The sequence below is a fragment of the Penicillium daleae genome (genome assembly GCF_028827525.1).
Source record: "Penicillium daleae strain IBT 16125 chromosome Unknown utg000002l_segment0_segment0, whole genome shotgun sequence".
Taxonomy (NCBI): domain Eukaryota; kingdom Fungi; phylum Ascomycota; class Eurotiomycetes; order Eurotiales; family Aspergillaceae; genus Penicillium; species Penicillium daleae.
The window spans coordinates 1,023,624-1,038,073 of NW_026623150.1; the positions used below are offsets into that span (position 1 = coordinate 1,023,624).

At 49.1% G+C, this 14,450-nt stretch overlaps 6 protein-coding genes across 6 annotated transcripts; 3 read left to right on the top strand and 3 right to left on the bottom strand.

Annotated features, from left to right (window-relative positions):
• Nucleotides 1-3,149: 3,149 nt before the first annotated feature.
• N7458_001403 (uncharacterized protein) lies at nucleotides 3,150-4,686 on the top strand (the record flags this gene model as incomplete). The annotated part of the gene is made up of 3 exons (XM_056904786.1): nucleotides 3,150-3,764; nucleotides 3,822-4,310; nucleotides 4,369-4,686. The coding sequence occupies 3 exons, from the start codon at nucleotides 3,150-3,152 to the stop codon at nucleotides 4,684-4,686; spliced, it is 1,422 nt and encodes a 473-aa protein (XP_056768893.1).
• A 758-nt stretch (nucleotides 4,687-5,444) lies between these two features.
• Nucleotides 5,445-5,983, bottom strand: N7458_001404 (uncharacterized protein; the record flags this gene model as incomplete). Its single annotated transcript, XM_056904787.1, has 2 exons — nucleotides 5,445-5,850; nucleotides 5,922-5,983. The coding sequence occupies 2 exons, from the start codon at nucleotides 5,981-5,983 to the stop codon at nucleotides 5,445-5,447; spliced, it is 468 nt and encodes a 155-aa protein (XP_056768894.1).
• Nucleotides 5,984-6,486: 503 nt separating this feature from the next.
• N7458_001405 (telomere repeat binding factor family protein) lies at nucleotides 6,487-8,548 on the top strand (the record flags this gene model as incomplete). Its single annotated transcript, XM_056904788.1, has 3 exons — nucleotides 6,487-7,517; nucleotides 7,571-7,600; nucleotides 7,654-8,548. 3 exons carry the CDS (start codon nucleotides 6,487-6,489, stop codon nucleotides 8,546-8,548), a joined length of 1,956 nt encoding a protein of 651 aa, XP_056768895.1.
• A 732-nt stretch (nucleotides 8,549-9,280) lies between these two features.
• Nucleotides 9,281-9,958, bottom strand: N7458_001406 (sorting nexin-3; the record flags this gene model as incomplete). Its single annotated transcript, XM_056904789.1, has 3 exons — nucleotides 9,281-9,309; nucleotides 9,390-9,711; nucleotides 9,881-9,958. The coding sequence occupies 3 exons, from the start codon at nucleotides 9,956-9,958 to the stop codon at nucleotides 9,281-9,283; spliced, it is 429 nt and encodes a 142-aa protein (XP_056768896.1).
• Nucleotides 9,959-10,415: 457 nt separating this feature from the next.
• On the bottom strand, nucleotides 10,416-11,192 carry N7458_001407 (uncharacterized protein; the record flags this gene model as incomplete). The annotated part of the gene is made up of 3 exons (XM_056904790.1): nucleotides 10,416-10,816; nucleotides 10,880-11,012; nucleotides 11,094-11,192. The coding sequence occupies 3 exons, from the start codon at nucleotides 11,190-11,192 to the stop codon at nucleotides 10,416-10,418; spliced, it is 633 nt and encodes a 210-aa protein (XP_056768897.1).
• A 1,161-nt stretch (nucleotides 11,193-12,353) lies between these two features.
• On the top strand, nucleotides 12,354-14,262 carry N7458_001408 (cytochrome P450; the record flags this gene model as incomplete). Its single annotated transcript, XM_056904791.1, has 7 exons — nucleotides 12,354-12,422; nucleotides 12,485-12,760; nucleotides 12,816-13,011; nucleotides 13,149-13,774; nucleotides 13,838-13,891; nucleotides 13,942-14,048; nucleotides 14,100-14,262. The coding sequence occupies 7 exons, from the start codon at nucleotides 12,354-12,356 to the stop codon at nucleotides 14,260-14,262; spliced, it is 1,491 nt and encodes a 496-aa protein (XP_056768898.1).
• Between the last annotated feature and the right edge of the window lie 188 nt (nucleotides 14,263-14,450).

Genomic DNA, 14,450 nt, shown 5'->3' on the forward strand with positions numbered 1-14,450 from the left:
ATGGCGTATGATCGCGCTCGATCATTGGCTGTGCGCTAGAGAATCTGATGTATCAGTTCTTGGCCGGACCGACGCGCTCACTCGTCTCCACCAGGAAAATGTATCCAGATTCCGTGCCACCGTACCAGAATATGCACGACAACATCGCACTGGTGAAAATTCCACGGGATTTGGCCCATGTAACGTAGTCACTTGGCGTTGTAGCGGGGTTTCATGAGATTGATGGTCCTCTAGATAGGGACTAGACCCATATTTTTTTTGGCTATTTTGATGGTGTCAGGTTCTCTCGTTATGCATTCTGAGTGGCGGAATGCTTCTGCTGATTCCCTGGAACTGAAAATTCGTCCTAGTCTGCATTTCCTTCCTCTCTTCCATTAGATCCTTGGTTCAGCGGCGTAGGCGCAGCGCTTTAAATGCACCAGGGGGAACCGATCGACCACTGATAGAAGCAAATCTATAGGCCGAGATCAACGGAAAATATCTCAGGGTTCTTTTGTAAACCATCAGAGGTCTGAGGGAGGCCGCTTGCACCGTGGAAGGAGATCGTTGTTCTCATAGAAGCCACTTCGTCCTGGGGTCGGGCTGGCTAGCAGGATCAGAACATTCTCGCCTCGTAAGTATGACGAGGAGGAGCAGTAACTTTCCGAGTCACCTCCCCAGCTGCTTTGCTCGCTGCATATTCACATTTATCAATCCAATCGACTGAGAAATCGACCAGAAACGTTGATATAGAAATTGTATATCAAGCAACTGCCATGTTCTCTCAAGATCCACCCCAAGCTTTGGGACATGTGGATCAACCAAGATCCGGTTCCCAATGCCTTGGATCTGGGTTCCTGTAACCGCTCCCAGAGAATTCCTGAGATTCTAACGACATTCACGTGGCGGCAGAGTTTGAATGACGTTTTCTGCGCATCATGCGCCTGTGCAGAATGTATAGATGAGATTTCTCAATCACCAAGACATCTCCTTGTGGTACAGTATGTAAGGTGGCTCCATCAGTGGCGGGGCGAATCATCATGCAAGAATAGGACTTGGGATGGCATAATCTAAGCCAGCTTGTTCGATTCACGTCCTATTGACTGCGGGTCTTATCTATGATTAATTTATGAATTCCACTTCTGGCTTTATTGTCTCCATTTTTGATTTTGGATTAATCTTTGACCTCGAGTCAGATTGCTTAAGCAACTGCGGATTTCGGCGGTGTAGGAGTGCCGACTTGATGAGACGCAAACAATCTAGCGTGTAACTAGACAATCCACAGGCTTCTACAGAGTTTGGCGGAGCTGAAGCAAATTAGAAAAGCAGAAGCAGCAATAGAAATCTTCGAATTTGCGAATTTGCCACAATATTCCTTTGTACTTGTATATATTTGTCTAGTATCGGAAAAATACCCCATAGTACATACCCATGTAAGAATCTCTTAGTGATCAGCGTCCAGGGCCGAAGTCTAAGGGCCCGACTGCTCATATTTTTCAAAGCAAGTTGCATTTTCGGGGTCAACCTTACCCTCCCTCTTCCAGCAGTGGATCAGATCCTTGACCAGTACCCGCCTATCTCGTCCACACTTTCTGGCCCTCCAGACCGCAACAATCATCGCAGACGATCAAGCTTGGGTTGACGCAAAACTGCTGGGGTGCCGTTGGGCTGATGCGGATTGACTGGGGGAAACGACCAATGGCTATCTCCCTTGAAATCATCAGAAAAAAACAGCGATAGAAATATGAATTTCATACCCTTGCAACCACCTCACTCTTGACGACAGGTTCTCTACGTTGCTCCCGATTTGGATTCCATCATGATCGCCAGTTCCCGCCCCTCATAACGGCTTAGTGTTATGGGTCTAGTGCCCGCTCGGCTTCTATGAAATACTGTAATAATAATAATACTTCCAATCGACCGTCCCCAACCCGATTAGGATGGTGTGATTTAAATGGAAAACCTGTAATAAAGATTGTCGGTGGTCACAAAAAGGATTGGTTTACTTGAGACAAGCAGCGAGGAGAACGGAAATAACGCACATCTGTGGGGCATGCCTGAGCTACACAGACTGTACAACAGCATTTTAGTTACTTGATCCCAAGGAGGGGGGAAATAATTCGATTACTTTCATTTCATGAATAGCCTTCATAGGAAATAAATGCCCCGAGCTTCTCAAAATACTTCTAGAAAGTCAAACAATGGAATGGATCTGACCGCTTCCCAACCGATTTCTCCTTCGACCAAGGAATCTTCTGCAGCAGAGATGACGTTGAGTATAAACAATTCAAGAAACCAGTCATCATATTGTCAACTTGACTGCTTTACAGGCCCAACGGGTGCGCGGCATAGAAAAGCGGGAATGTGATTCGGACCAAGCGAGTCAGAACCTATGAACGCAACCATCGCGCCCAAGTAAATAAGTAGTTCGCCGGCAGGGGACCATTCTTTGCGGTGGAGACACGCAAGACCTCCCCGGCCGATCTGGAGCCACTCGAGGGAAGCATACCTGTTTTGAGACGGTCAATCATTTGCCCCTTTTCCCCTAGACTTTCCTGCCCATCGGGGTTTCCAGCAGGCTGGAACTAGGATTCGCGCCCCTCTCCGTTTTGAATGTGCCCAGTCCTCTTTTTTATGTCAGTGTTCCCATTATCTTCACCCTCGTGATATGTCTAACGTGGCAGCGCGGTGACCAGCAGGGATAAAAAGGGAATTGTCCTGCCCTTTGTTAAAATCCAATTACCTCGCCCCTTCCGAATGTTCCGATCTTAGGCCTTGTTAGATCTCTATTCGTCTCCAGAGACTCCGGAGTATTGCTACGGTCCCCCCATTTTCTACTTGACTCTCTTCCCCCCACCCATCTACATTGCTTGACTCTTTTTCTGAGCCCGCTCTATAGTCCCTTTTACTCTAGAGACTCTTAGCATCCTATTTTCCACCAGTGGATCTCGCCGGTCTTCAATTTCGTTTCTCAACTACACGCGCCGCGTCACATGCAGCACTACCTCTTGTCTTGACCCATGCGTTGGTCTTTAAGATCGAGCCTCGGAGGTGTGGTGAACGTATGAATGCAATCAATTTGTACTGAGGAATCCTGGCTTGACCAGCTTTCCAAGTTGCGTTCATCAAATTCCACAAACACTTCACCGTCGCAGCTGAGAACGCTCGAAATGTCACACGCTACACCACCTTGGACTGTGGCACCGGATTCCACCCAGCCCTCCTATCCGTCTCTGTTCCAGATCGGTGCAGAATTCCCACGATTTGTGGTCACCTATCGCTGGTGGGAGGATGAGGCTACTACTGTCCTGTGGGCGTTTAACATCCCCGAGATCCGTCAAGTGATCCGCTATGGACTGTTTCGAGATGAGAACTTTCCACGGAATTCACTTTTGAGTCGGAACGCAGATACAATCGACGCGTTTCTCGTGGCGCTGTCGGACCCACGTGAGCATCAACTTTTGGGCAGTCTTTCTCATGTGCAAAGAGTTGAAGAGATACTGCGCCGTTCGAGGATTGAGCCATTCCAGCCAGTGCCTTGGATGTGGTTCCCACCGCAGCCAGGCCATGGTCTAAAGTCTAGAGAAATTGCCGATGCAATCGAGGCAGAAAGCCATCACCAATTTCGCAAAATCTCATTCGAAGAGATTGTTCGTGCCTCTCTTGGGTATAATGCGGTCTCGGTCGAATGGTTTCTGCTACAACATACCGTGCTATACATTTATCTTTTTAACCATCTTCAAATTTATCCAGAGGAAATCTCTATCTATATAGAAGCGGAGAAGGTGAGTCTATATCCACCGTTAAATAGTCGAGATTCTCACTCTAATCCACTATCAAAGCATCTAAGGACTCAAAGTCCCTTCGCCCATCGAGCATTAATGCACTGCATTCGTGCCATACAGCCTGATGCAGCCCACGATAGGCCCCAGACATTTAGTTCAGGCTTTGAATTCATAGCAGGCCCCGTGCAAATGCTATTCAGAGACCAACCACCAAGCCTGACGACCATCCTCAAGATCTTTAGTGTCCTAGCGTTTCGATTTCGACGTCAATATATTCATACCGGCAAAATGGAGTGGCATGTGCCGTTAGATACCTCCATTCTATTCTTGGAGGACTGTTTGAATTCGACATCACCCAAGGACTTGGCTCGTACGATGACAGGAACCGATGAACTCGACTTCTCCGAATTATCCCAACAGAGCATTCTTGCAAACGACACTTTCGTGCAAGGGCTTTTGACCAATTGGCATGGTCTTAGTATTGCGGTGTGGGAATGCTGCGCGGCATTACCAGATATTGTCCCATTCCTACGAGAGTGCGCACAAGTGAGTATGTCCCCGTGCGATAGCTATAGCTCGAGGATTTTAACGGGAATCCATACAGGCTCTCCTTGATGCTAAAAATTATCATTCGCTGACGGCTCTCGCCCTGGGTCTACATCGATACAACACTGCTACGGCACGATCCCGGGGCTTGAATAGCACCGTTGGTGGAATGGTCGTGTTGGATCCTCTTCTCCCACCTGAAGTGGTCATCATAACCAATCCTGCTGAAAATTACGCGTCCTATCGGCAACAATACTGTGAACATCCCGGAATTCCATTTCTCATACCCCATCTTCGTGGTTACCAGCAACATGGGGAATCCGCCATCCAACCCTTGCTCCAATATCTGCAACATCAAATGTCGGCCAAGACATGAATGATTAGATCGACGCTAATTCATACCTTTCCTTGGCGTTCGGTGAGAGAAATGAAAACGACCTGCTTCTGATCTGTGTGTGGTTTAAGGTGGCTGCAGATGGTCATGCTCACTGGACCATGACATGGGGCTGTTTCAAAGTTTTTGTTTGTCTCTCAACCACGCTGTCCTGTTATGGCGCAGGGAGTATTACGGATGAAACTTGTTTGGGTGACTTGGCTTTGCTATTTTAGAATGCTTCAGATTTGAGGGAGCTGTGTACTTCTACGCTATACCCATGCTGACATCTGCAGCGCTGGGCGTCTGGCGTTGATGTATCTAGTCTATAAGACCGGTCTTCGTTTTTTCCCCTATCCTATTTCTTCCGTCATTTTGTTGATTTGCTCCACAGTAGAGGGGAGGGGGAGGGGGTATAACAAGCCTTGTTAAGACCAGGCAGTACGTAGTCTAGCCTGGCTGATTGGAGCAAATCGGGGCTGCATCTGCCATCAGGCAGCTCAGGCAACTATGAACTACTGAGACCCAGAATCAAAATGAAAAATGGGATAACGACCACTATGCCATGCTCGAGAAACCTACAAATCATGTCAAGTCCATCGCGCCCGAAGCGCCAAAATAAGCAGCTCCTTGAAGAAACGTCATTTCATTTACATACAATCTGTGAGCGAATAATAACACCCAATTATTGCAGGACTGGATGCCCAAAACTCGACCTTACAGTTCCAGCGCAGGTACTCAACAGAACAGCATCAATAATTTTATTCTCGTTTCCCTGCCACCTTAGGCGCTTTTGCAGTCCCGAATATGCCCAAGAAATATGCCAAACGATTGATAAAGAGAAATGCGGTCGCGCCGATGTTTCCCCAAGTCAGAGCATTCCAGGCGCCAACATCCGCAAATGCAGCCCAGCCCATCCCCATGTACGTGGCGTAGACATGACCGACGTCGGCAATGGCCAGGGCAATCATGTAATTACGCACTACCTTGGGCTCCGTGCTCGTATGCAACACGGCTACCCCGACGAGGAAAAGGAGGGAATATAGGTTGCCGAGTTGGTAGGCCAACGAGAGGCTGCTGGGATGGGCGGAGGGAGGGTCTGCCTGGGGGGTTTGGCCTGCGATGAAGCCGTTCAGGTCATACAGCGGGGCGAGGCTTCCGAGAACCCTGCAATGGAACGAGAATGAGCGACTGCCTTCATTGGATGAACGGAAGAGGACGGGTAGGAGTATAATTACAAAGAAAGAGGCTCAAGGACGCCGAATAGAAGGTGTGGCCAGGGTGGGAGGATGGTAGGCATCTTGTGTGTGAGATCTGTCAATGGTCAGTCCGGTTTAGCTGCGGTAGACCCCAAGGTCTGCTGGAGTAGTAGGTTGATTGAAGCTTTAGGGAAGCGTGGAACCTCCGCATGAAACCTCCGCGGAGAGGAGCGGGGAGGGCACTCACTAGGTGCCTCGCAACAACAAAGATGAGGGAAACGGGATGGAGTTGGATGAGTGACCTAGAATCCGCACACAGTTCCCTCACAACGGAGCAATAAGAGAATGAAAACAATTCAAAAGAATAAGAAGTCGGTGGATCTCGAGAGCCATCGCTGGCTGACGTATGCTCTGCGCCGATGGCCTTCCTCACCGCCCGTACAAAACCGTTATCTGGATGCGTTATCGAGATTCAACTTCGTCTCAGTTTCACGAAATGCAGTGGCCGCCTGGCACCCACATTATGGATGATCAAATCAAGAATCTATCCTTCGGGATACTCGCAGCATCCTAGCGGGGCTCTACCGTTGAATAAGCTGTGAAGATGGATCCTGCTGGGACTCTTCGCCCCCTCGACGAATCTTTACTCCGCGAGCTCCCTCAACTGCCCTTGCGTATCGCTCCTTTGCGAGAGCCTGTCTCTTCACGAACTCTCAGCATCCCCTCTCCCTTAGAACCAAATGCCAGTGGTACGAGGGACTCAAGTACTATCTCCAAGACTGCCCCAAGTGGTGGAACCCTGCCAAACACCAAAGCAGGTCTTCCAACAGTGAAGGAGTTCCTTAACGCAGCTCGAACTAAAAAGACCGAGCCCGCCACGACAGATCCCCAGTCGAACGTGGAACCGCCCCCGAAACCCATCCTCCCGGCATTTGTAAACCTTCGTGCTCTAGAACGCTTCCCTTTCTCGTCTTCTTTCGACGACGATGCCCTCCACGGACCGCGCAAGCGTCGGCGCTTAGACCTGCAGGCCGAGTCTTTCAGCGAACACTTGCAGTTGCCCATTCCTCAAGCCCAGAAAGAACAACGCCCGCCGCCATTTGGCCCTTTTGCTATTCTAAATGGACTGAATGAGCCGCCGCCAAATGCTGCTCTCCTGCCCCCAATTGAGGCGGGCTCCTCGATCTCCCAGCTTCTTACCAAGCCTTCTCAGCGGACTGGTGCGGCTATTGATGCTGGAAACTCGATAGCCAAGAATGGTACTATTGGCACCACTGTTGAAGGCCAGGCTGTAGAAAGAAGAGAGGCTAGAATTGAAGAGCTCCTTGATGCAACCCTTGATGATAAAACCAATGACGACGACCATGATCATGACAACGTGCAACAAGTCAATCAATATGATAATCCAGATGCTTCCAGACCAGAGCAGGAAACCGACCCCCTCCAGGAGAATGAGGCGCCCATGTCTCCCAAAACCCGTGGTCGATCTCGCAAAAACCTCAGGAAATGGACCGATGAAGAAACGACAGCTTTGCTCCGAGGTGTGGTCAAGTGTGGCATTGGCAACTGGACAGCAATTCTCGCCCAACCAGAACTCAAGTTTAACAAGAGGACGGCCTCGAATTTGAAAGACAGGTATATTCCACATGGTTGTTGCTGTTTCGATCCGCTGATTGACTTGGTCATAGATTCCGAGTATGTTGCCCCTGGGCATATCGGTAAGTTGGCAGCAATAGGTAGCCATACATCGCGCGGACTAACGAAGAACAAGAGCATCTGATCCCAACGAAGCGACAAAACAGTTGCGAGACCAACTTGCGAATGCCCTCCTCAAAGCCGAAGCAGACGGCTCTGTCATTAGGCCTGGAAAGATCCAGCTGCCGGACCAGAACCTTGTCACTACCGGCCCTGAACCGAGCTCAAGTCACGGAAGTACACCCGGTAGCTCGCACACTTCCTCCACATCTAGCATGTCCGCTGGCACGCCAGACACAGAGCAAGGAGGTCTCATAACCCCCCAGCAGGCATCTCCGTCAGAGAAGACTCCGCCAATAGCTTCTGATCAGTCCAAATCGACCATAGCATCCCTGGGCCTCCCAGAAGCACACGTCGCAACGAAAATCAAAAGACGCTCCCGCCGCCCATTCACAGCGGCCGAGGACGAGGCACTCCTCAAGGGCTATGCCGTCCACGGCTTTCAGTGGACTTTGATCCAACAAGACAAGCGATTGAATCTCAGTCATCGCAGAGCAACCGACCTGCGTGATCGCTTCCGTACAAAATTTCCGCATGCATATCGCCATGGAGGCTCGGTCAGTGGCAAGACTATCACCCCGCAAACTCAACCCCCAGTTCCAGCGGCGAGTACACCCGGGCCGTCATCGCAGACTCAGAATCTGAGTAACGAGTCAACCCCGACAAATGCCCAGCTTACAACCCATCGTCCACCGAAGTCACATAGCCGGCAACCATCCAGCATTTCAAATACCAATGTTGGACCATTGGATTCCGCATTCTTGCCCCCGCCACAGGGTTACTTGGAGCAATCTTCCAATATGGTGCCTGGCGCTCTTTCGTTCCCGTCTGATGACACTGCTGCAGGAGGACCCCCGTCACCTTGGGAAGATAATACGCTTGCCCCCATGGTTTGGGATGATCTCGGCTGACAAATCATTCCACAAAAGTAGTGTCCTTTCGGTTCCAATGTGTATTTCACGATTGATGATTCTGTTTCGCATGTCGGGTGTTGTTTGGTTCTTCTTCTTTATTCGCTTGATATCCCGCAGTATACGATGGCTCTCCTACGTTTGAAAAAGTTTATATCAAGACATAGATTCAATGTTTCAATCTGTTTCCATCTTTTGGCCGCAGCGTAGCTTTTTAGTTGCTGCTAGACAATGATTTCACATCATATCCATGTGCGGATGCGAGTCCTAATAATGATGCGGATAGTGGAGTAATGGAAAAAGCAATATGCAAAAGAGAAACCCTGCAGAAGACATAGACTACACTGGGCAAGGATAATAGATGCATAGGAAGGGATCAACTGTACCCGCCTGAAAGCCCGAGCTTATCCATCCTGGACAGAATAAAGGCTGAAGCCCATGTTATCTTTGATTGCTTCCAGTGACACCAGTATGATGAAACAGTAGACAAGTGCAGAACAAGATCGGATATCAAACTATGGAACAAAAGGCAAGGATGAGTGACCAAATAGCGTACACCTGTCAGTTCCTTTTGCGGAGACAACATTCCTGTTATTGGAACAGGAGAAACGACCTTACAAGAGAAAAACAAAACCTGAAAATGGCAGAAACGGCACCTCGCTCAAGTTGCTGAGTAGATGGAAAAGACAACATAATCACAAAGGAAAGTATGGAACCTAATGTACTGCACATCTACCATGCATTGCGGTCCCAGTTCGGATCTACAAAACACAAATATTAGCAATTTCCCACACCAGACTCGGAGCTTAAACATGCAGGGGGAAAAAGCATATGCACGCACCCTGTATGAAACTCGCCAACACCTTACTTCCCGTCTGCAGCAGCGGATGACCCGCAACAATCTGCAGGAACCGCTGAAGTCCCTCACGTCTGTGCTCAATGACATCGTCACTGAATCGGTTGGTAAAAACCTTGCCCGGCAGAGGGGGGATAGTCACGCGTGTGCTCTCACGCTCCAGAATATCACGGAAGTACTCGAAATCGGAGTAGCGGCGGCGCACGACGGAGTGCTTCAGCTTGAAGGCGGGTATGTTGGTTCGGCAGACGATCTCGTAGGAGGTGTACATGTTGCGGGATGTGCCATGGGTTTGAGGGTTGCGCACCTAAAGGAATCAGTTAGAGCAGGGGTATTGGAGTGGTGCTGTGTGTGTGGGTCTTGGAGATATAGCTTGAGCTTGGGTCGCGGGGTATACGGGAGGGGGTAAGCATGAAACAGCCCTGAAAGCTTGTTCTTTTGTGATATCAGATATCTAGTAGAGGTATGCGACGTACCTCAACCTCGAGGAAATTCTCTGGGGGGCCATAGATCTCCTCGAAGGTCTGCTGGCGTGACTCTGGGACGGACTGCATTGTGGGCGGGGTACTTCGGGGATGCTGCGAAGTTGGGTTGGACGGCTATCGAAGATGCGAGCACAGGTCGTGTTTGTCAGGCAGATAGCGAAACCAGACGTCCTCAATAGCAATTTGGCTAAACGTGAGCCAGTCTCCGCACCGCAGCGTCAAAGGAGCGGAGGAGCGGGGATCGAGCTCGGATCTTCCAGCGATGATGACGAGGCGGGAAAATGGTTGATCCGCTTGACGTGGTTATCAACGGGCCCAGCCGACATAATGATATTCGCACCTTTCACTCTACACAGAACTCTCGGGATCTCTTTGATTGAAGCTTTTTTTCTTTCTTATTCAGTATTAATATTAACTAGCTTTGTGTTCATACTGACCACCTACTAGGGTCTATCTAATTGCTGCTTGATTCAGTCCAGACAAATCGTTACGAAAGACATGATCACATCACTATCATCAAACACCTTCACATGACCCGACAAGAGGATGCCGATGGGCTTTCCTTGCTGGCATCCATCTGCGGAATTTGTGGTACTTCTTCTGAATAAGGTGGAGGTGGTGTAGCAGGGCGTCGCGTCGGCAGCAAGTCCTCCTCCCTGCTTTTGCGGATCGCCCGCCACAGCAAAAGGGCCAAGAGGATTACTGCGCCCACACATCCAAGAGGGATCCCGATGGTCATCCCCGTGGAGGTTTCGTAGCGAGTGTTGTTATCGTACACAGTTTGTGCAATTGAGGAGGTCAATGAGCTTCCAGAGCTTGAAGTTGATGACGTGCCGGTCTCATATGGATAAGAGCAATTTGTGGAATTGGCGGTAGGCCCCGGGACAGACGCAGCAGCGCACCACTTGTCGAGGGTATTCCTCACATCTATGGTGCAGGATCAGACGTTAGTCAAGGTATGGCGCACCGCGAAAGGGATGACTAACTCACAGCTGATATCCTCATCGCACATGTAAGCAATACAACAGCCGGTGTCAGAGAGGAAGTCCGGGGACTTGCACCAGCATGCGACGCTATCATCAGCGCATTCGTCGGTTATAACAGCAGTGCTGGTGCAGAATATCTAGATAAAACCATTTCGTTAGCCAGATGTTCACTCGACTATCGATGTCGATATACAATGTGGGTGAATCATTGAACTTACGGCGCAGTCATCTGAGAATGCAGAAGTGAGGTTGTATAGAGTATCTGCGTTAGCGACGGACACTAGTGTCGCTGCAAGCCATGCCAGAGCGAGCTTCATGGTGCTTGGCTGTGCGATGGGTAAGCGAAAGGGAAGATAGGCGGTGTGATGGAGATGTTGAAGTATTGATGAAGCTGGAATTATTGCTTGGGAAATAGCGAGGTTATGTTGTGGTTCTGCTCTCACAAGGCCGACTTCGTGGTGGCCATGAAAAGCCTCAAGCGCCCGAAGGCTTGCACGGCCCCGTCGGGCGACGCGCATTGAGAGGGCTGGATATCTGTGAAACGGGCACTACGCTGCCGAGACACGAGCAAAGAGCCGTGGACAACAGTTAAATGCCTCAGTTTCGCCGAGAAGATCTAAAAAATAATGCCGAGTAAACCGACTCCGATAGTGCGCGGCTTGTTCGTGGACTCTTTCATCATCCACTGCCCAACTAGACCCTGCGGATTGTTTGTTTGGAGCATAGGGCCCAATTATTTTTGGCACGCGGCGGCGGCAACCAAAGCATATGCTGGTTTCTCCAAAGCTTAATTGGACTGGTCAATACATCAGTCACCACGGCCCCTCCACACCACGCTGGCGAAAACGCCTCGAGGGGGCCAACATCTCCAATACGGCGGCTGTGTAGGCACGTGTGCATGAGTCAAAGATCTATGTTATTAGATCAAAAGATTTCTATGTTCATGGCAAGGAATAGATTCAAATTGATTATGAGGCTTTAAAGCATCCGATACGATGTGATGAACTAAAAAGAAACCCTAATTCGCGCCCCCAGCCTCTTCACAGAAAGTGCTTCCTGTTCGAGAGCATCGGAGGCTTGGAAAGCTTGATCCGATGGAATATGAGCGCAAAACCTTGAAATTATCTATCTTATCTCGAATATAGGTGAGTTGGATGAATCACTGGTCATGTAGCATAATCCCGACTTGCCCCCGAAGCTATTCAACATAGTATGAGGCCCTCCATTGATGAGCTTTCTGGGCCCTTCTGTCAGGTAGTGATCACCTTCATCAGAGCAGTTCTTGTATTTATCCCCGCAAATGCTTCTGTTCCCCGCGTTCCATTCATAGCTCGCGTGCGGGGATTATTGTACTCGGCAAATCGACCACTCTAACTGCAATCCGATGTGGCCCCGGATGGAAGTACAAAAGAAAATTAGCAGAGAACGCAGACACGCCAGTCTATCGCCAATGATACCGTCGGACATTGAAGTTTATCATGTCGGCTCTCGTTAGCTTTGGCGAGAGAATCTCCCCATACGCCTTTTTAGCGGTCGTTGCTGTATTGGTGCGTTGCTCTGAGATGGGATGGAGCCTCAGGGCCCCAGCAATTCCGTTAACATCATCTAGGTCATACTCCGTACCCTTTATAGAGCTTTGTTTAGTCCTTTATCCCGGATTCCCGGCCCATTCGCTGCAAAATTCTCTTCGTTATGGATCGTACATCAATGCCGAAATGCGAGGCGCTCCATGACACTTCTCCAGCAGCATGAAAAATATGGCTCGTTCGTCCGCATCGCCCCCAACCACGTCTCGATTTCTGATCGTTCGGCTTTGGAAACAATATATGGTCATCAGTCGGGTTTTATCAAGGGTCCCTTTTACGAAGATATGTCCCGTTTCTCTGTCGGACTTTGATGATCACGTCTGATTGGGCTGAGCCAGTTTACCCTTTCATCAGGTGGAGCCCGTCTTGTTCAATACTCGAGATACACGAGTTCACCAAAGGAAGAAAAAATACCTCAGTCCAGCATTCTCGGCGAAGAACTTGAGTGACTATGAGCCGCACATGTCTGCACAAATTGAGAAATTTATGACTTGCATGCATCGCCATACTCAAAATGATGGCGAATTTCAGCTCGACTTCAATGAGTACTGTAAGATTGCATACGTTTCTAAAGAGATTGGATGTATCAACTAAGTGTCCCAGCCAACTATCTTGCCTTTGATGTCATAGGTCTGTCCAACTTTCATTGACTATCCTCACTTTTCATCTAAATGACATTGCATACAGGCGATTATGCGTTTGGAAAGTCGTTCGGATTCCTCGACAAAGAAGAAGACCACCTCAATTTGATCACCACTATTGATGGACGAGGGGAGGTGCTCAATGCTCTAGGCCATCTCCCCAGTTCCCTAAGACCACTGATGAAGTATTTTTATCTAGACCCGTTCTGGCCGAAAGGTCTAAAGGCCACATCTGACCTGGCATCGATTGGCACAAACGCCTACTACCAACGCAAGGATCAGCAAGACAGCCGGAAAGACCTCTTGAGCTTTCTGTTTAAGGCCAAGGACCCCGATACCGGATCTCCCTTATCTGAAATGGAAATCATCGCCGAATCAATCTCATTCATTGTCGGCGGCAGTGATACCACGAGTTCGACTATGACCAATGTGGTCGATATCGTCTCGCGCTCGCCAGAAATTCAAGAGCCTCTCACCATGGAATTAGACAATGCGTTTCCTGGACGCATGTCTGCTGGTTGGGTCGCGGATTTTCAAACCGTCAATCAATTGCCTGTTTTGAATGCCGTCGTACGAGAAACAATGCGTTTTAAGCCGACTAGCTCCACGGGCTTAGAGCGTGTCACACCTGCAGGAGGCACGTTAATTGCAGGAAAATTCATTCCAGGAGGGGTGAGTATCTATTTTAACTCAAATGGTTCGCCAACTCCAGCCTCCATGCTCACGATTGGATAGACTTTGGTCAGCGTTCCAACGTTGAGTATCCATCATGACGAGACTGCCTTTACAGTACGTATGCCAAAGGATACCATCATAACAGATCTAATTGATCTACTCAGAATCCGGAAAATTTCGATATATCGCGTTGGTTGGATGGGAGTCCATCTGACCATCTCAATTCGTTCTTCCCTTTTTCTCTTGGACCACGGGCATGCATTGGGCGAAAGTAAGTTGTCCGGGTTGAAAGCTTAATGTTAGTTGTACTGACCTTCCCAAGTTTTGCCTGGATGGAAATGCTGAAAACATTGGGCACTATTTTCAAACTGTTTAGCATTGAAAGGGCAACCACGCTGGACACTGAAGTGCGCGAAGGATTCTTTATGAAGAATAGCGAGTGTAGAGTCAAGATCAAGAAGAGAGTACCGAACATGGGGAGTTGATGAGAAGAATTGAATGGATATCAGTAATGCTTGACCGTATCCGCTCCCTCTATTGACAAGCATGTCAAAGGTTATTCTTGTATTATTTGGCGCCACGCATCTTAATTAAAGAATTCGAGGCCCCACCTCGTTGCGGAGTTAAAAGGAGATAAGTAAGCCGATAGTCAGCGGGGCATGATCTCACAATC